Here is a 23761-nt window from a genome sequence, read left to right on the forward strand (position 1 = left end):
GCAGGTCACCTGACCCTGCTGAGAGAGAATATGTATCTCCATAGTCTTGTGCTCCTTCCACCATATTCCATGGTGTGTGCAGGATTTTCAGAGTATTACTGTTCTGAAAACAAAGAGTTTTTGTACAAGTGTCCCAAGTCAGGATCTGCTCGAAGGCAAAACCTGTTGTTTAAGTAAAGTAAAAGTAATTAAGTTCAGGCAATAAGGGATTAATTCTTTAATGACTATTCAGCAATACTGTAACTTAATGTGTTTTTTTTTCATACTGAACCCTAAAACAAAACAGTTTAAATACATTTTCCATTACAGAAATAGATCTTATATCATTTGAAGTTTGTTTTATTGACTTTCCCCTTTAAAACATCACAGTCAACAAGAAAACCACAAAGAAAGCAAAATTAAAACCTGAAAACAGAGAAACATACAGAGGAGTTTGGAGGAAAAAAAAAAAAAGAGAAAACCTGTAAACTTGTAATATCTCCAATATAATGTGACAATTATAAAAATAAAAACAATTTAAACGCCTTTATATGACAGTCACAACCTTTTAATCTTGAAATATTTAAGTCAGAGTCTCAAGACTCAATTTGGCAACATGTACACTCATAGATTTCCTTTTATGTGCATTTAGATGTCTTTAAATACAGTAAGGCTTAAAAACACACAGGCAAAGGCATTTTTAGTGTTAAATACTCCAAAGTGTTCATTTTCCTCTCCACATTATCGTCCCTTGACACTCAAAGCAAGCCTTTCTGTTCTTTCAGGCCTTAACTCATCTAAATGTGACTCAACATTTGAACCTGTAAGATTTCACTTTTTGGTTTCATTCAGGCTAACGACCAACTACAATGACAAACTGCATTCTCCACAACAGCTGGTGAGGGGTTTGAAGAGGCCAAGCGGATCATAAAAGGATGCTGGTTTAATCTGCCATCTGAACAAGTGAAGTCAACATTGTTGCAAAGACTAAAATCTACAAAATACCTCATTTAAAAATGTTACAGGTGCTACAAATAAACTCCACTATTGCTTTTCTTGTTTTTGTAAGCAACGATACTCAAGACTTATTCAACTTATTCATACGTCTGATTGGAAAAGACATGTAGTTTAACTTTCGTTTCAACAAATATCAGCATTTTTATTGCGTGGATTCACAAATCATAAGATCCGTTTCCACACAGAACCGGTGACATCCACGCCTGATCATGGTAATGTTCATCTCCAACGCATCATGTTGGACCCGTACTAATGTTAGAATGTCCTAAAAGTAGTGAGATATGACACGTTGATGCAAGACAAGTCGGTATTTTTGAGTATTTTTATGCAGGTTGCGCTTCTTTCAGTCTTGGGTGGGGAAAAAAAAACCTTCTTAATTCAAGATTTCCTCTGAACATGTTGGACTAAATACAAACGGGATTTTATTGCTAAGTGCCAAGAACAGATTTACCTCACCTCTGATTTTGGATGTCTACCAGGAGCTTTACAGCTGGGAATCTTTTCAGCTATTTAAAGACGCTTTTTCTCTCTAACTGTATCTAAAGCTCCAACACCATGGAGGCAATAAGCAAAATAAAACAAGCAATCACATGCAAAACTTAATTTTACCCAAACATATCTATAACTGCTAAAAGTTTTTTTTTTTGCAGAGCTGTAGCACCCTCTACATTTATTGGCAGCCCATGTAAAGGTTTGTAAAGAGTTTTAATATATATATATATATATATATATATATATATATATATATATATATATATATATATATATATATATATATATATATATATATATATATATATATATATATATATATTAAAAACTTTAGTTTGAGTACATTTATTTATTCAGTGGGTAAAGAGAATCCTAGAAAAATCTATGAAATACTACCAGCAACAGAATGTCTTTATCAATTAGTCATGTTTCTTTTAAAAATGTGACAGACAAGAGAATGTGCCGTTTAAATAAAAGGCAAATTTGTTCAAACTTATAAACTTGCACATATTATCTATAGTCAGAGCAATGATTAGAAAATTTAAAACAACTTTTTTCACACAACAGGGGAAGATAGTGCTGAGAGGTTAAAAAACAAAAAAACAAAAAAAATCTCAGAAGCTGTTTGTTAGAAACTAAAGGAAACCGTTTAGTGGGATATTCAGCTACAGTGGGAAGACAAATTTATTTTACAGATGCATCTTCACTGGGTGTGCCAATAAATCTGGAGGATGCTGCTCATAAAAAAATAGCATCACTTCAGTGCTTGACGTGTGGGAGAATCAAACCGTGCTGTGATATGAAGGATTATAACTCAAACCAACAAATGTTGGGTTATTGCTTCCGCTTTAAGAAGATTGCTTGCATGTTTTACAAATAAAAATAAACCAAAATCTTCATATAATCATATGTGATTTGTTCTACTTTTATGGCATTCTAAAAAGGAGGTGGAGTTTTCTGTAGGGAACAAAATGGGAAAACATGCATCAAACTTCCTCTTAAAAAGACATTCCTGAACAAATCCAGCCTCTGAATAAGGCTACTTTCTCCCTTCAAAAATAATGTAAACCAGTGACCACCCGCAGTGTCGCATTAAGGCAATAAATAGGAACATCAGATGTGCCGCTTGCTAAGGGGAGCGTTCTAAGGCAAATCATCTGCAGCATTCAGGAGTAGATTATCGCAAAGACACTAAAACAGCAAATTAAGAGAGAGGATTGTGAGATTATTTACAGGAAGACAAATCCAGGAGTCCATCTCCATACCTGGGTCATGCTGGTCATCAGTTCACACGATTTGAATCTAAGAAAGAAGGAAATGATCCGACATACTGCAGACAACAGAGCTCAGTCTTCTGGGGGCATTTTTTCTAACGCCAGGTTGGTTCCCATCTTTCAGCTGGTTCTTGTTCACGGTGCAGCTTCTTCATGCCTATAAATCTCAATAATCTCATTCAGCACCAAGAGGGAAACAGTAAAAACAAAGTTAACATGAAAGAAACTGAGAGTTCACAACAAAACACCGGAGAATATCCAAACTTCAAAAAAAAAAAAAAAAAAAAAATCCCCATAATTCAGAAAGGAGAGAAAACGAGTCGCCTAAAATGAGTTCATGTCCAGATCACGGGTGCTTTCAGTTTCCAGCTTTCACACAATGTACTGGTACATGTCGGCCTTGCCGTGGTCCGGCTTCGCAAACGGGCTGAGCCAGGCTATAGAGAAGGGGTGGCCGAACACCACCTTTAGGTTCATCCATTTGGACTTTTTGGCCCATCTTCTCTCCTCCTTCTTTAGCTGCTCGATGCCCTGCAGAGGTGGAAAAAAAAACTATTTAATTTTAACATGCAAAAAATAAAATTTAAAAAAACCAGCAGGGAAATTAATCGTGTTTCAGTTCCTTTTGTCTTCCTCCCATGGGGCGTAGGTGACTCATACTGAGCATTTGCAGATAAACACACTGAACTGCAGGCTCCATTACCCTGAAATTGACTAAGACAGATGATCTTTGTAGTGAATATTATAGCGCTGAGTCATGCTTGTGGGTGGTTAGAGCAGAAAATGTACTGTAGTCAACCTTGGAGAGAGCTGGAAGTGGGATTAATTCATTTCCACGGAGCTAAAGTCTTTGGGAAATTTTAAAAATGAAAAATAAGCTGAAGGAGTCAAACGGAGTCTACGTCACTGCCCACGCAGGTGCAGCTCAAGATAACCAACGGCTCTACGTACGAGACGAGGCAACAAACGAGAAGAACTGCAATCAGAGCGAGTCAGTGCTGAGAGAAAAAAAGACTTGACTGGGGTTATTTTCACACCAATGAAACCAGTTTCCAAACAAATCTGCCATCTTTCCTTATCTCCCCACATAATGCAAGGAGCTCACCACCCCAGCAGCATTTGCAGGGTCTGATCCCACTTCCTTACCGGAAGCCTCAAAGTGGAACAAAAGAGTGTTCTCCGAAATGTATGTAGACTGACACTCAACAACAAATATGTTGGGTTCCCTAAAAACATTTATTTCACTTGCATGTATCGGGTCCAACTGTTTAAAATGAAGCCTGGCATTAACAGCACAAACCCATTTAATCCATTCAACACATCATCCACTGTATTCATCTGTCCCAAGCACCTATTGCTCCTTTCAATGCGCCCATCAGAGCCATTTAATGCATCCATCTTTTCAATGCCTTCGCCATTTCATCCATTCATTATTTTGATTTGATGTAGCCATCGATCCACGCCCTAATCATCCATCGCTTATGCCTTTTTCAGTGTACTAATCTCTCCATACCTCTCTCCCTCCCTGACGTTTAAATGGTAAGTGGACTGAATTTACACTACACTTTTCTAGCCGTACTCACCAATCGAAGCACTTTACATTAGAGCCAGATTCAACCAACGTCACTCACAAATGTCCACACATTCGTACGCCGATGTGCCGATTAGAAGAAAACCTGGGTTTATGTGCCCTGGAGCACGTCGATATGAGGCATGAGAGAGCTGGAATGGAACCAACAACTTTCAGATTGCAAGAAAACAAAATTTTCCCACTGAGCTTTTATTCCCTCCATTTAATCCATCCTTTTGTGTGCCAATCCATTTCACTGTTGCCGACAGGAGGTGTCCAGGAGGAATCGTGATCAGACACCAGAACCAGTCTCCTCAATACAGAGGAGGGGTGCCTTGACTCTGAGCTCCCTTCATATGATGAAACTCTGCAGCTTCTTTCTGACTCTGAGTTTGACTCATTTCAGTCACTCAAATCCAGGATCCTCTTGTTTCGGTCATGATCTACATCTCATGGTGAGAATAAAACATAGAAGGACTTGTCAACATCAAAGCTTTGCCTCTCCGGCACGCCACTTTTTTTAATACCACGATCAACCATGAAGGGTGAGATAGAAAGAAAATAAAGTATTTCAGCTCACCTGTTTCCCACCTTTTCTTTTTTATTAGCAGAAATACCAAGTCGGCACCTCAAACTTACACACACTTTCAATAATGAAATAAATGTTAAAATATCTGAAAACAAACTGATTAAAAGAGCTCAACTTTCTGTAACTTTCTCCCAGTTAGTTACAAGAAAGAAAAAAAAATAATCATCAACTTACTTATGATGGAAACACCTGTCTGCTATTTTTTCTTTTCTTTTTTTTACAAAAAGTACAATCACTCTTGATATGTGAATATACTGTAGTTTTTGGGTAAAGCTACAACAAAGACATTTTACAGTAAACATGGCTAGAGTTTTGAAGCCCTGACAGTTAATCCTTATGACATAAAGCGATACCACTTTCACGTTTAAAGAAACGACCCAGCTGCACCTCAAACTCCTTCATTTTTATAATTCTGTTTTTGGTCGGGCTGATTGATGTGGATGGATGAGGTAACTCACCGTCTCATCGGTACAGATGGAGTGGACCTGAGTCCCAAACATGACTGCAGTGAAGATCAGGAAGAGCAGACCCTCAAAGCAGAGGAGGATGAGGAGGATGACTGTTGCTGGTGGTGAAAAGTTGCTGCACTCTGAGAGGAAATAAGGGTTTCTGTTACCTTAAAGCCAGAGACACATCTCATCATAACGGTAAAATTGGCTAGTTATACACTTTAAAAGAAACATTTCTTTCTTTGTTTAACCTGAAACCCTCAAAACATTACATTTAGGCATGACATTTAGGTACTATATGTCCCCATCTAGTTTACTTGAAAGGTTCATTTCCAATTTACAGATAATAGTTCCTACTGTTGCTTAAGAGCTTATAGCTTCCTAGGTTAGCAGAACAATCTCAGTTGCATAACTGGTGATTCCCATCAACACACAGGATACATGCGCGACATTTAAGGTGGAAAGTGTCATCAAATCATTTTTCTACCCGTTCCTCAGACCCAATTCTTGTAGGGTGACCTAAAGAGAATCAGCAACTTCTTTCACACACTTAAAGGCGGGACTTAGGCGCCTTTTTTGCCATCTTCACGTGTTTTGTAAAACGACTGATGCAACAATCCGAGGGTGAGGGTGGGTGGGGGTTAGTCACAGGCCCACATCAGCTGACTTGAATAGGGGCAAACCGGCTTCACAGGTCAGGGGAGTGAAGTGCTGATGGTATATGGTTTACATGACCAGCCAGCCAGCCAGCCAGCAGAGTAAATGAGATCCAGGAATCATTTCCAACAAGAAGAGTAAGATGTTCTGAAAACAACGGTATGGAGAGAGCTGGCGACCACGACGTACGACTCTTCTGTCGTCCTGCATTACCGGCTTGTTTTCTGATATGACTGACTCCACGTGTGATTAACGGATGGACAGAGGATGCTCATCTTTGCTGGGTTATGACAAACATTTTGTTCTTTTCTCAAAAGGTTTTTGTGGCAGCTGTGATTTTATTCAAAAATAAATTGCTTCCTAACATTTCTTTTTTTGAACCACAGAATAAATGCACCCAAATTAAAAATGGTAGGTAGGGCTGTGGTGATATGGACCAAAAAATTACCTCGATATTTTTAAGCTGAATGCCGACGTACAATATTTATCTCTATGTTTTTCTTATCATAAAGTAATTATAAAAGCCATCTCTGAATCAAAGCTTTATCCCAAATCTCTCACAGGCAGGTTTATTTTTATTTTTTTAAACAAACAGCTGTAGATAAAATTAGAAACGGCTGAAAAATAACCTAATGGATTACATAAAAGTTTAATTATAACGCAACATAAGCCGTATTCGCACACGATTAGTTTTACCTATGGACCACATTAAATTGTAATAGTTACGTAGATTGTCTGTGTTTTTTAATCCTGTGCAAATGCGCCATGTAAGTAATTTGTAAAGTAAAAATTCCCCCGCAAACTGCCTACTATAGGCATCTCTGGGATTTGGGCAGAAATGGGTCGGATCCGATACGTGATTAGATGTTTTGTTTTGTTTCCTGATGCATTTTTATACGCGTTTGGTGAAGAATGGAGGCTGCATTGGACTGTTTAGAAAACCCTGAGCCCTGGAACAGCAACACCCTATTGGAAAACAAGCCCAGTAAGCAACCCCCTCACAGTAATACAGCCTGGTTCTATACTGTGTAAATGCAAACGTATTAAGTATGGGGACAGACGGCTCTCGCTGTCTGGAAAAAGCAACAACAGCGCAAGGTCTAGTTTTTGTTGCACAGTGCGATTGACAAGAGGAGGGGTTCTGTTAGAGAAAAAACAAGCCCAAATAAGCAACTGCACGTTAAAAAATTAAAAACAAATCTGCTACAAATCTTGATATATTGCCCAGCCCTGATTTTTACAAATTTGTTATTGTAAGATTATGCTGTTTGCAGTAATAGATTACTTAACTTTAAGTCTTTTTGCACCTTTTTTTCCTAGGCTTTTGCTCGATGTGATGTTTCTCCAGTCTCACAAATTTACTTTCAACATAATAAACACAGCAATCCAAAAACAGTCAGCCTCATCTTAAAGCATAAGTGAATATAATTGGATGGTAGTTAAATAACATGAGCTTCAGGCTTCCCGGGTAGAAACTGGAAACCACCACATAAAATTATAAAATAAGCTCATTAGCAGAATGTTGACAGAGGCAATAAATCACAGAAGGGGGATTGCTTTCACATTAATATAATCAGATACTTACTTGCCCAGTCTTCTTCAAAGCAGAAAACAAAGTGGAAGGCAGCCATGAGTAATGCGTGGAAGGATATTAGTGCAATGTACATCTGAAAACAGACAGGTTTAATGTGACTGAGGTTAACAGGATCAGTAAATTCTTGTTTTTGTTTTTTCCCCTCTCTCTCTTTTTACTTACTGTAAAGAGCACAAAGTATTTCTGGTTGTTCTCTCCGACACAGTTGTTCACCCAGGGACAGTGGTGGTCCATCTTTTTGATGCAGCGTTTACACACACTGCGGAGGCATGGATAAAAGTCGATGAGGTTATGAAATGCACCATTCTGAATGTAGAGCCCATTTACAATAAATACAAACACAAATCAAGTAAGGAAACAGAAACAATGTAATTCTTCCACAGGTGTTGCCAGCAGCTGTGGAGTTGCTATTTATGTAACAACTCCTGATGTCTCACATGCAAAAGCTGAAATATTACTTTTTTCACCTGTTATTTTATTAATTTTTTTTACAAAAGCGACCGCTTAGAGCCTAATATCAATAGAAGATTGTGTATTTCCTAAAAGAAAATAGCCACAATAATGACATCTATTTACTCCCATTTTTGGCTGTGAAACACTTTGACTTCCTGACTTTATAATTTCAATTAACTCTCTGGTGTTTTTGCACTTTTACTGCCAGGACATCCCAGAGAAACACCCGAGCAGCCACACAGGGAATTCCCACCATTAAGTGTGAGTCTGCAGGGAAATGTTGCACAAGCAGCCTTAAAAAAAAAAAAAAAAACAGTGAAGGAAACACACACAGGGGAAGGGTGACAAACAAGCTGCAGGACAAGCGATCCCAGGGGGACACTAGCAGTAAAGCTAAGCAGCTTGAAATGTGGCGTTTAAATCTACCTGCAGTGGTGAGCTCGGTCCGGCTTGATGCTGCAGCACTTTGGACACTTGTACACCACCTGTCCCGGTTTGAGCTGCAGACTTTCGATGAATTCTTTGGTTGCGTTCCCTTTGGGCACAGCTCCCTGCGAGAAAGGAGAGTAAAGACGGAATAAAAAAAGCTATTTAGCTAAATCATCTGTCACAGTTGCTCATTTGTAAATATAAACAAATATAAAGAGGAGGGGGGAGTGTTTCACAATTCATAGCGAACAGATTTTCCCCATCGGGAAAAGATTTTCACTATGAACCTCCTTTGAGGTTGCACAGCCAAATTAACCAAAACAAGCTATTTCTGCATAGATTAGATATACATTCTGAAAATATGGCCTTTAGGGCACTTATTATGTCATTTTAAAAAGGTAGGCTGCCAGAGGTTCCACCCCAACAGTAAAGAAAGGTTACTTTTCTGTCCCGGTGTTTATGAGTTTTGAAAAGAATTTCAAAGATTCTTTATTGTCGCCGCGTGTTACCGTGGGGAAATTTATTTTTTTTTCTACACCGGCTAAGAGTACACATAAAAGACAAACAAGCAAAACAAGCATTTTTTTCCTTTCTCATAGTGTGCAAAAAATTAAAAAGATGGAGATTCAAAAGTTTGTATCAGAGTCCAAGGGCTTTGGTATCAGTCCCTCTGGTATCAGAATTTGGCCTTTGCTGAACTGTGAGTTAAATTTAGGACTCATTTATCTACATTTTATCCTTCATATACAATGACCAATTTACTCCAAGGAAATCTAAAAATAATTGTGTCTATTTCCCTAATAGAAACTGTACTCTCTCTCTCTCCCCCAGCAAACTACAAATATCACAGAACATTTATAAATTAGAGGCAGGTCCGGCCCAAAGCCTGGGAGTAACAATAAAATGGTAGAATTTAGAGGTTTGCACATTTCATTTAACAGATAATACTGATTTCTAAATAAATACACTAAAAAATATAATAAGAAATTGAACACATGTCTATTATAGGAATGAGTGTTTTATGGGTTTAAATTATTGGGACTGACCGGGTCTGTGCACATCGCCTTGGCGTGCGAGGCGAGGGCGAGGAAGGCGAGGCCGTTAAAGAGCACCCCGTTAAAGAGGCTGTAGGCCACGCTTTTGGCTGGCAGGAGCAGGACGAACACCACCACGAACTCTGCGTAGAAGACCAGGAACCAGGTGATGATGCCGCAGGCGATGCCGCAGCCGTCGCGGATAAACCACATGGTGCCTGAGCTGCCGCGGGGAGGAGGGGGGGCGCAATGCTCGGGCTTCAGGTATCCGGCTTGCCGCTCGATGTCTCTAGTGCGGTGCGCCGGGCTCTTCATCCTACAGCCCCCGTGGCTCCGATCTCATACTGCAAAGGAGACAGATGGAGGAGGGGGAGGAAGGACACGGGGAGGCAGAAAAGGAAAGGGGCAATCAGGTGAAATCTAAACATAAGGAGAAGCATACAAGTATTTTAACCATCAACCGTCTGCAAATCTGGGTTTAGGCCGAAGACATTTTCACAGGAAAACTGAGGAACCCTGAAAAGCAAAGTCCTCTGTAGTTTTTATGCAAACAAACATTCACTGTGAGATTGTGGCATACTTCTACCGTCGCCAGGTTTTAAATCTACAACCTGCAAAAACAAGACAGACTGGTGGACAGGTGGAGGGATAGAACATTTGATGGAAAGACAAAAGGATGGACACACCAATGAGAAGGATGGATGGACAGACGAACTGGCGAAGGGATGAACGAACGAATGGATGCAAGAAGAGATGAATGGATAGACAAACGGTTGGATAGATGCAGGACAAACAGATGAATAAACACATACAGATGGATGGAAAGACAAAAACAGATAGATGGATGGGTTGGTGGATAGATGGATGAAGAGAAGATGGATGGAGAAATATGGGGATCCGAAACAAAATCACTAGGAAAAGGGTGATGTATAAAATCTTTGGATTAATGTACAAATACATTTAATTAAATTTCATACTGAAGTATTTTTGTTAGTTCTTTTAACATCTAGTATTTGTTAAACCCCTTAACTAACCACAATAAATAAACAGGTACAAAATGAAAGCAGAATGAGACAAAATGTGGGATTAACTTGTTGGACAAGCGACTTGCCAAGAGTCCACTCACTGGCTAAATCTACTAATTTCTTTACAAACCTGTATTTTTTTTCCTCGCCAAAAGCACCATTTGCCTTTAAATGAAATGCCAGAGAGAGAAATGACTGCTGTCTTGTTTCTAGCCAAGTTTGGAAGCATCTTGCTCAATAATTGGAAGATTGTGAGAAAAAGTACCCAGTTGTTGGTTGCATGTGTTGATTTACCAGGCAAGCAATGACTTCTTTTTGGAGAATATAAATAATTTCCTTTCAGATTACCATCTCAAAGTTTTTCTTATCATAAACCTAAGATCGACACAAAAAAAAAAAAAACAGCCTTTAAAACAATGAGAGAGGCCCTGAAACTGATTGCGCAACCAGGAAGCGTCCATAACCATCACTAAAGTTAATGATTTCTCGTCAATCGACCGGGTCTGGCGAGTTCTCCCAGTGAAAGGTTGCTTCAACAATGCAGGACGACCTCACAGAAACTGAAACTCGTCCCACTTGTGGAGCTGAGAGAACAAAAGTCAAAAGGACCACAGCCTGTTTGCCCCTGTAAGGATTCCAGAGTCATGGAAAGCTGCTCGCAATGTATTCGGATACTCATCATTCATTTATGGGCATGTTTGACGGCCCGTGGCTAAAACACGTGGTGACAGAGCGGTGAGATGACGGCACCTAATGAGGACAGGCGGTGTTAAACCCAGACATGTGAACTCCACAGAGACAAACCGCTCCTTAACGTCCTCACATGGTTTCCCTTTAACCTCATCTGGCAACTGAATGCAATGGTTTTGTGGACTGAGCCAGCAGGTCCACGTCTTCCTAAACAGTCAGCAAATCACTGTTTTTACTGGAGACATGCGGCATGTTTTATTTATCGCTGGGGGTGTTCGGCTGTTCCAGCACAACCGATGGATTCTGTGGACATTCGACATCAGCGAACGCATAAGAAACTGAACGCATGTCTGCAGGTAGATGGATGAAATTATTCACCTCAGTGTCTAAATAATTTGAACGAAAAGTTGATTTATTTCACTAAACGAATCAAAAATGTAGAAAAGTCACTCATCATATTGGTTACTTGCATACATTTAAAGTGTTAATTTCCATTCATTTTGATGATTAGGTCTTACTACTAATGAAAACCCAAAATACAATTACAAAATTTAAATATTTCATAAGGCTGGTGATGCATCCTTCTGTATCGAGGCTTGGACGCGTCCAGGAAGGTTTTCTGTGAAGCACGTATCGCGCCTTGTGTTGATGACGCATGCGGTGTCGTTCGAAGCCTCGTGAAGCGGTCAAACCAGGTGACTGAGTCAGGAACCGGGTTGCCAGTTTACGCGTGACACCAAAGCTCTTCAATATTGGGTTGTCTTGGGACTGTATTGGCAATTTATGTTAGCATCTTTGTTGGTCTTTGTTTCCCCGTTGGGGCCAGCGAGAAAGATGAGATTCTCCCTGTCTAGAAACATTCTGATCTCATCTCACCTACTAAGGTAGGCACAGGGCAATAAATCAGCACTAATAATAATAAAATCACTAACATAATATCATTAAAAAAAAAACACAGCAGCTCTTGCATTCTCATTTCTGGTGTTTTAAAAAGATGATGAGTCTATTGGGCTCAAAAGAACTTGGATAAAATAATAACGGCTCATCTATGCTGAGGCGTTATAGAGCCCTGCATTAAAACAAGGAGACTAACCGAGGTGGAGCAAGCTCAGGCGAGTCATTTTAGTTATGCAAAAACAAACAGCACACACATATACAGTCGTGTGGTACACTGCTTTATACTTTACTTTATATTAAGCTGTGGTGGAGCAAAGATTTAAGGAATCCAAGGAGAAAACCGAAGCTATTGCGACGAAGGCATCTGCAGGCAGTTTGACATCAGATATGTGGATCTCTACCAACAGATGGGTATCTAGCAGTGACGTGGCATTTTAAAGATGCAAGAACTTCTTTAAATTTTTCTGCATTAGGGATGTTGCCTTTCCTCGATATGCATGCTGCTGAACATTTGACACATGTAACTTGTGTCAGAGTAGAGTAAGGAATTACAAAGTTACTTGCTCTGTGACTGATGACGCAGTAAATACATGGGGGCTGCGTCTGGGTGTAACAAACTGTGGCAAAAACTTTAAATTTACTACTAAACAAAAGAGCTTTTGATCAAAACACTGTGCTGTCTGACATCCAGAAACACAGTAGGAAGATGGTGGGCGCTGTGTTTTAATCAGCAGATGCTAGCACTGAGCTTCAGATGTGAAAAATTGATTTTAAATCATTTCTTCATTTTTATCTGTTTGATGTATTTTGTCATGCAGGACAGTGTTTTTAAGTTCCAAAAAATGTGAATAAATGTTTTTCAACATTGTACAATCACTGTGATCAGTTCTTATGCAGTAAATGTTTAACTGAGCAAAAGTATTGTTGAAATTGCACATACTTTGTTAAAAACGCTGAGGTTATTCATAATATATTGTGTAAAAGTGAAATTCATTTAATATAAAAATCAACAACAAGTCCACTTTAATTAGTTCTATTTAATCTTGCAGTGAGTTAACTCGTGTGGCCCTCTTGAGATCAGATTAAGCTGAATGCGGCCCCTAAACCAAAATGAGTTTGACACCCCTGGTCTAAATGGAACCCTTTCGTTTTAAGTTGCTGCTGCAGGGACCCTTGAATCGACTGTTTTTTTTTTTTTGTTGCCTAATTTTAAAGGAGAGGCTGACAGAGGTGCAGGAGCATATGGGCCGGCCTTCACCGAAGCCAAGTCAGGCGGCGGACCGAACCTGGAACAGCGCATCCCCAATGCTCAGGCTCAAAAAGCCATTCATCTATTATCAATGCTGCACCGCTCACTGGAGGACGAGGACATGGGAGTTATCCTAACTCCGGAGGGCGAGACTCTGAGGAGACAGCTAATGGAGAAGCTATGTACTTTGCAGTCAATGAGCATAATGTAACTGGCGCCACTGCTCTTCCTGAGGTTTAAAAAGATCGGCTTGTTTAGCCCTAACAAAGCGGCAGTCGCTGAGAAAAGGCTCGCTCCAGAGTGTGCTGCTGTTTTACCAAACTCATCATCATCAGAAGCTTCTCACTCTGTGACTCACAGTACATAAATACATTATAATTACTTGTATTTAGTCACTTACAGTCTGTTTGTCTTAGGTAGCAAACTGTAGCAGCATTTGGACACCACAGTACTGCCGACAAGGACTCAAAATGTCACTGCGGACGCAACAGTGGAGGTCCAAACCTACCAAATGAAGCAAACACTGGAAGACTGCAGAGTGCTGGAAGGGGCAGAAAATGTTCAGCCCAACTTATATAAACTGGCTGCTGAATTGCTGCCCCCTTTCATCTGTAACCCTGAGAAAGGGCATTTTCTAAAGCAGGCAAAAAATCACCAGAAAATAAGAAACTACATGACGTAAACTAAATGTCCATCTTGGTGCTGGAGATGCCTGTTGGACACTTAACATGTCCAAATCCAATCCCTCTGTTTCATGGCTATTGTCCACTTGATTAGTAGAGTAAATGTAGCATCAGGGAGAATTGGCTCATGAGTGGAGTAAAATAAAAGTTCAGGTAATGTACAGTAAATTAACTCAAGGCCAGGACTATTTCTTACATGGATCGCTGCATCAGTACAGTGTGAACGGACAAATGTTTGGATGGACAAACAAAAAAACACAGATGGCTGGATGGATGCCGAGACAAACGGGTGGATGGTCGTATGAAGAGATGAATGGATGGATGAACAGTAGGGCTGGGGGGGGCGATATGGACCAAAAACTAATATGGTAATATTTTTTGATGGATGTGAGAAAAAGCGGAAAAATAAACTGGAATTAGGGCTCTGTGACTTTGCCAAAAATCAAATTGCGATTTATTTCAACCACAATCACTTTTTTCTACATTAATCACGAGCAACAAAAATGTTAAAGATGTTTGTAAACAAGGACTATTTACAACAAGAAATTGAGAAAAAAAATGTATTAATCAGACTATTATTATTCAAGAGAACAGCTTGTTGAGTTGAACATCAGTCCTTGTTGAACATAAAGTGCAACCAACAAACAAGTCTATGTATTAAACAGTTTGACAGGTACTTAGTGCTATGATGAGATTCCTGAAAGTTTCTGGTCAAAAAAAGTAAGATTATATAAACTCTAAAGGCTAAAGGACACATCTGATCTATTAATTATTGCTGACCTCTGCACTTTGGAAATTGTTTTGTGAAATTTGTGTAATGCAATTGCGATTATGTTGCAAATGTGTTTAATTGTCCAGCCCTAACTGGAATACCTAAAAGTACAATTAAAACACAACATAGACCATCTTCATATAAACAATATAGTCTCATTTTAAAAAATCTCAATATATCACCCTGCCCTAATGAACAGATGCCTGGATGGAAGAGGATATAGACAGTGGTATGAGGAGATGGACGGTAGGAAGTGTGGCTGATGATAGTATAGACGAATAAATGGTAGAATTAATTGATGGATGGTAGTATAAATAGAAGGATGGATATATTGCCAAAAGTATTTGCTCACCCATCCAGATTATTGGAATCAGGCGTTCCAAACACTTCCATGGCCACAGGTGCATAAAATCAAGCACCTTGGCATGCAGACTGTTTTTACAAACATTAGTGAAAGAACGGGTCGCTCTCAGGAACTCATTGAATTCCAGCGTGGAACTGTGATTGGATGCCAGTCATGCGGGGTCAGACGATGCTGAAGCGCATAGTGCGAAGAGGAAAGCAACTTTCTGCAGAGTCAATCACTACACACCTCCAAACTTCATGTGGCATTTAGATTAGCTCGAGAACAGCACAGAGAGCTTTATGGAATGGGTTTCCATGGTCGAGCAGCTGCATCCAAGCCATACATCAACAAATGCAATGCAAAGCGTTGAAACAGTGATCTAAAGCCATAAAGACATGGATGGCAGAGTCTGGTGTGGATGAACTTGACTGGCCTGCACAGAGTCCTAAACCCAACAGAACATCTTTAGGGTGAATTAGAGTGTAGACTGAGAGCCAGGCCTCCTCGTCCAACATCAGTATGTGACCTCACAGATGCACTTCTGGACAAATGGTCCAAAACTTCCCATAAACACACTCCTAAACCTTGTGGACAGCCTTCCCAGAAGAGTTGAAGCTGTTCTAGCAGCAAAGGGTGGACCGACGTCATATCGAACCCCTATGGATTAGGAATGGGACGTCACTTAAATTCATATGCGAGTCAAGGCAAGTGTGGGAATTCTTTGGCAAAACAATGTAGATGTCAGGATGGATGGTGACCTAAACTTTTAGAAAAAAGGCATATGAAATATAAATACTTTTGCATGAATTTGTGCATTTAACACAGTGTGAAGGGATGGATGTCCGGATTGAGAAACAGATGGAAGAAGAAATAGAAAGATGGCTGAATTAAATTTTTACAAAAAGAGATATGACATTTTTTTTTGTTAATGGGACCTGAAAAAAAGAATCCTAAAATCAAATCCCATACTTTTCCAGACGAGGACAAACTCTTCAGCCCTCGTATAATATCCAGCTATTGATTCAAGAAGAAGAATTATGTAAGTAAAATTAAATACGATATAAACCTTAAAAACGTTTTTTTTCTGCTAAACTATTTGTTTGGGTGACATAGCTAAATTAACAATGTCACACCTTGAGAATCCTTCTGTTTTCAGGAAGATTTAAGGCTAAAACTTCAACCAGGAAGTTAACTCTGGCAGCTGGAACAGAGCATGGAGTCTTGGTTTTCCAGCATTTTAGCTGGAAACGGGCTCCACTGGCATGTTTTTTCCCCCAATACTTTTCTTTTTACTGGCTAAAAAAACTCACCTCTTGGTTTCCCCGGCTTCCTTTATTCCTTTCTTGTGGCTCTCTGCTAGTTTCAAGCTTTTTCGGAGAATGAAAAGACGCCAACCCGGGGTCGGCGTTTTGCTAGCTCAGTCCGAGCTAACGCGTCTGCCGCCCGCACAGCTGTTGCTAAAGGCTGCCGCCCTCACTGCCGCCTCTGCTCCACACTGCTGTTTGTTAAGTTGTTATCTCTATACAGAAAAGTAACACGCTGTTAAAACCCGATTTCGCCCCGGTGCTTCCCTACTCGGTAATATCCAGAGAGCTCTGCGGAAACAGGAAGACAACAAATCGGATCCATCCAACCAGGAAGTCTCCTGCCCTCTCGGGCAGAGAAAGGGCGTGTATGCCCTGAGCTTGGTCTGCCAGGCTGCTGTCACACTTTCAGTGAAGGCTCCAGTTGACCAATAAAATCAAGACAATATTTAACCTATTTATTTTATAGCCTAAATTATAGAAATTATTTTTTTTAAACAGGGAGAAACCAGCTGGATTGCCATCCGTAGTTGGCAATCCAAAGTTGGCAATTAAGGGAACATGAAAAGTGCAACTTTTCATGTTCCCTTAATGTATATTTTTAACATTACATACAGAGCTGTGGGGGAAAAAAAGTATTTGCCCCCTTGTGGATTTCATCTGCTTTTGCCTTTTTGTCACACTTACCTCTACCAGTTTCACTTAATGAAGTTATTTCAATGAGCTGGTGAAGATTCGCAGTCAACCAGGTCATAGTCATTCCAAAAAAGTTTAAAAACAAGCTGTGAAGCTTGAAACTCCACACTACTCCAGACATTTTGAATTGAGAAAGCTTTCTGGATAGGAAGCGAAACGTCTTCAAACTTAAAAAGTCCAGTTGTTTTTTGTTGCTTTTTAACTTTTTTATATATATTTTTTTTTTATTATTTCAATGAGTAAATACAAAAATCAGTTTCAAATAAAATATCCTGTAATAACAGGAAATGGGGGGTGGGAACCTAAAAAGTGATTGTACTCCACCTTTGACAATAACAACTGCTGTGAAGAGAGTGAGGGAGTTCACAACAATTACTGTATGGATTAAAAGTAGCTTTAAAATGGGTGTAACTACTAATGAATATTCCCTCAATGTTTATTCATCCATCCATCCATCCATCCATCCATCCATCCATCCATCCATCCATCCATTGTCTTCTGCTTATCTGAGATTGAGCTTTCCAGGGGAGAAACCCAGACATCTCTCTCCTCAGCACCATCCTCCAGCTCATTCTGGAGCATCCCAAGGCATTCCCAAGTCACACGGGATATAATATGTCCTGCGAGTTCTGTGTCTTCTCCCAATGAGACATGCTCAGAAAACCCCCAATGGGATGTGCCCATGGGACACTCTGATCTACGACGGAGTATTAGGGCCACACATGAAGAGAAAAAATATTTTTGCCATGACGAGATTAAACTCGACATGTCGACTTTAAAGTCGCCATGTCGACATTAAACTCGCCATTTCGAGAATAAAGTTGATATATCGTGGCGAGTTTAATGTCGACGTCGACTTTAAAGTCGCCATGTCGACATTAAACTCGCCCTTTCGAGAATAAAGTTGATATATCGACTTTAATCTCGACATTCCAAAGTTTGGAGAAAAGAGCAACCGCGCTCCACAGCTGCAGTCTCTGCGTTTTAATTAAGTGTGAAGGTAGTCTTTGCCGTGCTGCAACTGTACAATCATCACTGGAAGCGGTGGCCTACCAATAACGTAACGTCTTTCCCTAGTGATGCTTACCCGGGTTCGCAGTTCTGAATTTGAGATTCTCGAAATGTTGAGTTTAATGTCGACATGGCGACTTTAAAGTCGACATGTCGAGTTGAATCTCGTCATGGCAAAAAAAAAATGTCCCTTCATGTGTGGCCCTAATACTCCGTCGTACTGATCAGATGTGCAAACTCCCTAAACTGATTCTTTATTTTTATTCTGAGAAGCAACAGCTCTTCTTTGAGCTTCCTCCAGATAAAACAGCTTCCCACCACATCTGAGCCCGACCACTCTGTGGAGGAAGCTCATTCCAACCACTGGTATCCAGGATCTCCTTCTTTTGGTCATGATCCATCCCTCGTGACCACAGAGGAAAGTCGAAACGTAGATGGATCAGTAAATCGAGAGCTTTGCTTTTTGGCTCAGTTCTTTCTTCTTCACAATGGACCAGAGGCAAGGGTGCCGCCAGGAATTTTGGGCCCAGTGACAAAAAAAAAAAAAAAAATCAAAATCACCCCAAAAGGGGCCCTTCAAATTGTCTTAACTTTTACCCCCCTATATGACACCCCTGACCAGAGCAATGCCTGAATTACTGCAGAAGAAACCCCAATTTGCCTGTCCATCTCCCGTTCCATCCGACCATCTTGTGAACAAGACTCCAGTATACGTTAACTCCTCTGCTTGAGACAGAGACTGATTAGTTTAGATGTTTAGCAGAAGAAAAACAGGAATGGATTGTTGAACATTAGAAGAATGTTCGCAAAAGGTAACTGCGAAGTGGATGGATGGATGGATGGATGGAAGGAAGGAAGGAAAACAGTAAAACATGTTTATTTATGAGTAATTAAACGGAAAAGTGAAGGAACCAAATAACATCACGTGGGTTATCCACTATTTTGTACCCATGATTCAAATTTCTAAAGGACTGAGCAAAAGACAAATAGTTTTGAAACTACGCTCATGATCCTGGTTACAAAACCATCTACTGCAGAGAAGTTACTTACTAGACAGAACTAACCAACCGCAAAAAACAAAACTAAAAAAAAAAAACGAATGAATTATTACGTAAAGCAAACAGCTGTTTCAGAGAAGAAAGTAACGATTATTTTTGGTGGAACGAGCCAAATGATTTCGGATGCCACAGAAGAGTTTGCGAATTGTATCACTGGGTGGCGCTGACGAGCGTATTTGATCGCAACCACGAAGAAGAAGAAGAGAGCACAGAAGAAGAGTGAAAACACAACATGGCTACAGTACAAGTTAGCGAAGCTGAAAAAGTGTACATCCTACATGGAATAAGGGTAAGCGTTTGGCCTCCTACGGGAACCGGGAAGGTGAAAGGTTAAAAGGGTCTGTTCTGGGAACTGATGTGCTTTCTGTGGTCCTGATCAGGATGATTTACGGGTGGATGGAAGAGGCTGCGAGGACTACAGACACATGGAAGTAGAGACAGATGTGGTGTCCAACACAGACGGGTCTGCTAAAGTCACTCTGGTAAAGATAACTGTCCAATCGCCATTATGCCTTATTTCTTATATATGCATATCATAAAACACATCCAGAAGCTATGTTAGCGATAATCGCTTTATTAATTCAACTTCATGGATTTTTACTGTAAACTATTACCCCAAATGTAATTTTAACGCACTTTATATGTCAAATTATTATCTAATTGAATAGAAAACTAATCAGTCCAACATTAAATAGAAAAGGTCCAACTGATTCCAGTCTAGTCTTTCAGTCACATTCAGTTCCTGTTACACTAAGTTCAATTCAGTCCTGATAATAATACAGTCCAAACCCCACATACGTAAGTGTGTCTCAGATTGTCTCCCATTCATCCTCTCAGGGCCACACTGCGGTTCTTGTTGGGATAAAGGCTGAGATTGGAAAACCGAGGCCTCTCATTCCAAGCGAGGGATACCTTGAATTCTTCGTGGATTGGTGGGTATGGTGTAGACTAAAGATGTGTTCAGCAACAAAGTTGCCGCTTTTGCATGCTGTCACTTGCCTGATATATCTGCAGCAATTCACAGAGCGGGCGACAAGCTAAAAATAGAGTTGTATAATGTTATCTTCACTTCCCTGCCACTCCAGTCTCCTCACTCACTCTTCTCCAGGCTTGATCCTTTCTGGACTTGTCTTGGTGGTAATAATTGGTCAAGTCATACAACTCAGGCCAACCGCAGACCGCCACTATCAGCTTGTCTTCCACGTTGAATGAAAACAGGTTAATCTCTGCTGCGGTCCTTCACTCCACGTCACAGCCACATCCAGTTCCTGATTGGTTGTCGCGTCGCTGTGGCTTCTCTGTAATCAGCAAAATTGTGCCTGTTGTGTAGCTAGAAATGTTGCCTTGCATCGTTCCTGTGTTGCACCTGTACACAGGGATAACATGTAAATCTGTCGCTCAGGCCTCCATTTTTGTGTTTCGTGTGAACTTTCCATCCATCCATCCATCCATCCATCCATCCATTTTCTAACACATCTGTCCCTTGTGGGGTTGCGAGGGGTGCTGATGCCTATCTCCAGCTGTCAATAGGTGAGAGGCGGGGTACACCCTGGACAGGTCGCCAGTCTATCGCAGGGCAAACAGAGACAAACAACCATTCTCGCACACACTCACACCTAAGGAGAATTTACAGAGGCCAATTAACCTAAGACTCAGACTGTGGGAGGAAGCCGGAGTACCCGGAGAGAACCCACACATGCACAGGGAGAACATGCAAACTCCATGCAGAAAGCACCCAGGAACCATGAAATATGCTGTCTACCACAAAAATCCTCAAAACTGTCAAAAAAAAAGTTTATGCAGTGTATTTAATGTTGTGAACTGCACCAATTATAGCCTAAATTATTAGGAAATATATACATGTAATATAAATTTCAGACAACAGAAAAATCCTAAAATTCTGAAAATTTACTTTAAGATATAGTTATCTCATTTGAATAATTTAATAAAATATGGAAGAGTGTAGAGCATTCATCTCTTCTTCTTTTAAGGCCTGTTGTACTATAACTATTTACTGCTCAAATGGCCTAATGTTATATATTTGAAACTGCTGACAGTATTTAAGTGACGTATATGGCACAGAAAGTTATCTCCTTAATGTTTTGTTTCCTGTAACGTGTAAAAATATCACTGAAGCAAACCATCACAGAGATCCAAACTTTTCTGCTACTGATGTTTAAAAACCAACCACTAGAGGGCAGTGTTGAGTAGCCTCACAATTTTGGCTACAGATACTGTTTGCAGAGTTTCACATAACCATAAATCTCAAAGCCCCTCAGCTCCGTCATATTTAATGTAGAAGGAATAAAAGCCCTCGATGAAATGTCCTGTTTTTTTTCCACCATGTTTTTTTTTTTTTTTTTTTTTTCCTCTGGTTATCAGCTCAGCCAATGCAACCCCAGAGTTTGAGGGCAGAGGAGGAGAGGAGCTGGGGACGGAGCTGAGCAACACCCTCTACAAGGTCTTCAACAACGAGCACAGCTTGGATCTGAGGAGCCTCTGCATAAGTCCTGGAGAGCACTGCTGGGTGCTTTATGTGGACGTGTTGGTGAGTTCCAGCCTCCAAACTCACCTCTCATTTACCTTGGAGGAAACAATCCAGCTCATTTGCTGTGTTTAATCCAACCACTTAGTTTTCATTTTTTATTTTAGCATCAAAAGGAAGAACCTTGAATAAGTATGATGAGACTTTTTAAATATGCCCCGACTGCAGTGAGTGATCAGATTTATTTAAATTAAAAAAATTGGGGAGTTTAAACAATAGTTTGTTGTCCCACTTTTAAAAGTGTGGAAATCGCTGATCCCACTTGCTCTATTGTTGAGTGTCTCCATACCTACTTGGAGCTTCTCTTCATGGGCTACCTGGGAGTAGAAAAGTCCTGGAGCTCCAGAGCCCCAGTTGTGTGTGCAGGTTAATGCAGCTGTAACTAGTTGGCAACGCTCAACTGCACACACCCTCTGTGGCTCATTTTGTGTTAATAACGTGACCATTCCTGTTTTAAAAGCCACATTACGATGCCTAAAATCAGCATGGATACGCCCTCGCCCTTAACTGCCACTGGGCTGTGATAGCACCTGTCTCCCTGTAGGTTGGTGGATCCAATTAAGAGATGACCTATTGCTTTATCGAGGGGTTGTGACCACCAGGCCTGTTTTAAAAAAAAATAAAATAATGAAAACTCCAAACAGACCAAATTTAACATTGTGTTCCCTCCTCAGCTGCTTCAGTGTGACGGAAATTTATACGACGCCATCTCGATAGCGATCAAGGCTGCTCTCTTCAACACAAAGTGAGTTTGTAATTTCTTATTACCCTGTCAGCTTTGATTTAAACAGATTTTTTTCACATGCTAAGCAATAAGTGTGAGTAAGAATAATGAACCATGTTCTGGATACCTCACTGACAGAATCCCCAGAGTCCACATATCGTCGGATGACGAGGGAGGGAAAGAGATCGAGCTCTCGGACGACCCCTACGACTGCATGAGAGTCGATGTAGAAAACGTTCCCTGTATAGTGACTTTGTGCAAGGTAAGCCCCCCCGCGGATGCGTTCCCATAGAAACCGTGCTGCACGCCAATGATTAATGTCCTCTGGCTTTGTGGGTTCAGATCGGCCACAGGCACGTGGTGGACGCCACTCTTCAGGAGAAGGCCTGCTCTGTGGCGAGCCTCATCATCTCCGTCACGCACAAAGGTGTAATCACCTGCACGAGGAAGGTGGGGAGAGGAAGCCTGGACCCAGAGAGCATCTGTGAGATGACAGAGGTGAGAACGCTGATCCCTAACTCCTGCTTTTTGTTCTACTTCAGACTTGTCTTTTGTGAAGGGGTAAAAAAAACTACCAAAGTAAGCAAAACAAACCATTGTTCTGATTTAAATATGCATAAAAGTGTCTTTAGAAACCAAGTTTGCAGCAGATCGTCCCTGCCATGATTTATTTCTCTCTACAGGCAGGAAGACGAGTGGGGAAAGCTCTCCACTCTCCTCTCATGAAGCTTCTGCAGCAGGAGGAGAGTCTGGGCAAGAAGAAGCAGAAAGTTGGCTTTCTTGGTTAAAACCACTTCATTATGCTGTTTGTGTTTACGTGTATATGTCATTTTCTAATAAAAAAATACTTGTAGACTTTTCACATGCTGCACTTTTTACTAATGTGTTTAAGTGTTAAGAGAAGCCTGATTTGTTAACCACTGAGGTCAAAGTAGACATGTCTGTTTGAATAGAAGGCCCTTCTTTTGTGGAAAATGCCTGTGGATCAATGGTTAAGAGAAGCTTTCATGCAATAAGGAGGTTTTGAGTTCAACTCTAGTTTCCCTCTGTCACATATCAGTGTGTAAGAAACCTGGCTATAGATGTGTATCTATCAGTGTATGAATATGTGCAAGTTAATGAGTACAATAAGGTGAATGTGGCTCTAGTATAAAGTGCTTTTGAGTGGGTGGTATGGCTAGAAACGTATTATATAAATTCAGTCCATTCACCATTGTCTATACC

General features: G+C 40.4%; 2 protein-coding genes across 2 annotated transcripts; one reads left to right on the plus strand and one right to left on the minus strand.

Annotated features, from left to right (window-relative positions):
• Positions 1 to 204: 204 nt before the first annotated feature.
• zdhhc3b (zinc finger DHHC-type palmitoyltransferase 3b) lies at positions 205 to 16874 on the minus strand. Its single transcript, XM_036145341.1, has 7 exons — positions 16510 to 16874; positions 9550 to 9881; positions 8501 to 8625; positions 7784 to 7880; positions 7613 to 7694; positions 5380 to 5510; positions 205 to 3293 (listed from the first exon to the last, which is right to left on the minus strand). The coding sequence occupies exons 2-7, from the start codon at positions 9850 to 9852 to the stop codon at positions 3135 to 3137; spliced, it is 897 nt and encodes a 298-aa protein (XP_036001234.1). The 5' UTR covers positions 9853 to 9881; positions 16510 to 16874; the 3' UTR covers positions 205 to 3134.
• Positions 16875 to 19430: 2556 nt separating this feature from the next.
• On the plus strand, positions 19431 to 23464 carry exosc7 (exosome component 7). The gene is made up of 8 exons (XM_012870415.3): positions 19431 to 19557; positions 19649 to 19750; positions 20106 to 20200; positions 21651 to 21816; positions 22488 to 22558; positions 22676 to 22799; positions 22880 to 23035; positions 23221 to 23464. The coding sequence occupies exons 1-8, from the start codon at positions 19501 to 19503 to the stop codon at positions 23323 to 23325; spliced, it is 876 nt and encodes a 291-aa protein (XP_012725869.2). The 5' UTR covers positions 19431 to 19500; the 3' UTR covers positions 23326 to 23464.
• The last annotated feature ends 297 nt before the right edge of the window (positions 23465 to 23761 follow it).

This window comes from Fundulus heteroclitus, chromosome 13 (genome assembly GCF_011125445.2).
Source record: "Fundulus heteroclitus isolate FHET01 chromosome 13, MU-UCD_Fhet_4.1, whole genome shotgun sequence".
Classification (NCBI taxonomy): domain Eukaryota; kingdom Metazoa; phylum Chordata; class Actinopteri; order Cyprinodontiformes; family Fundulidae; genus Fundulus; species Fundulus heteroclitus.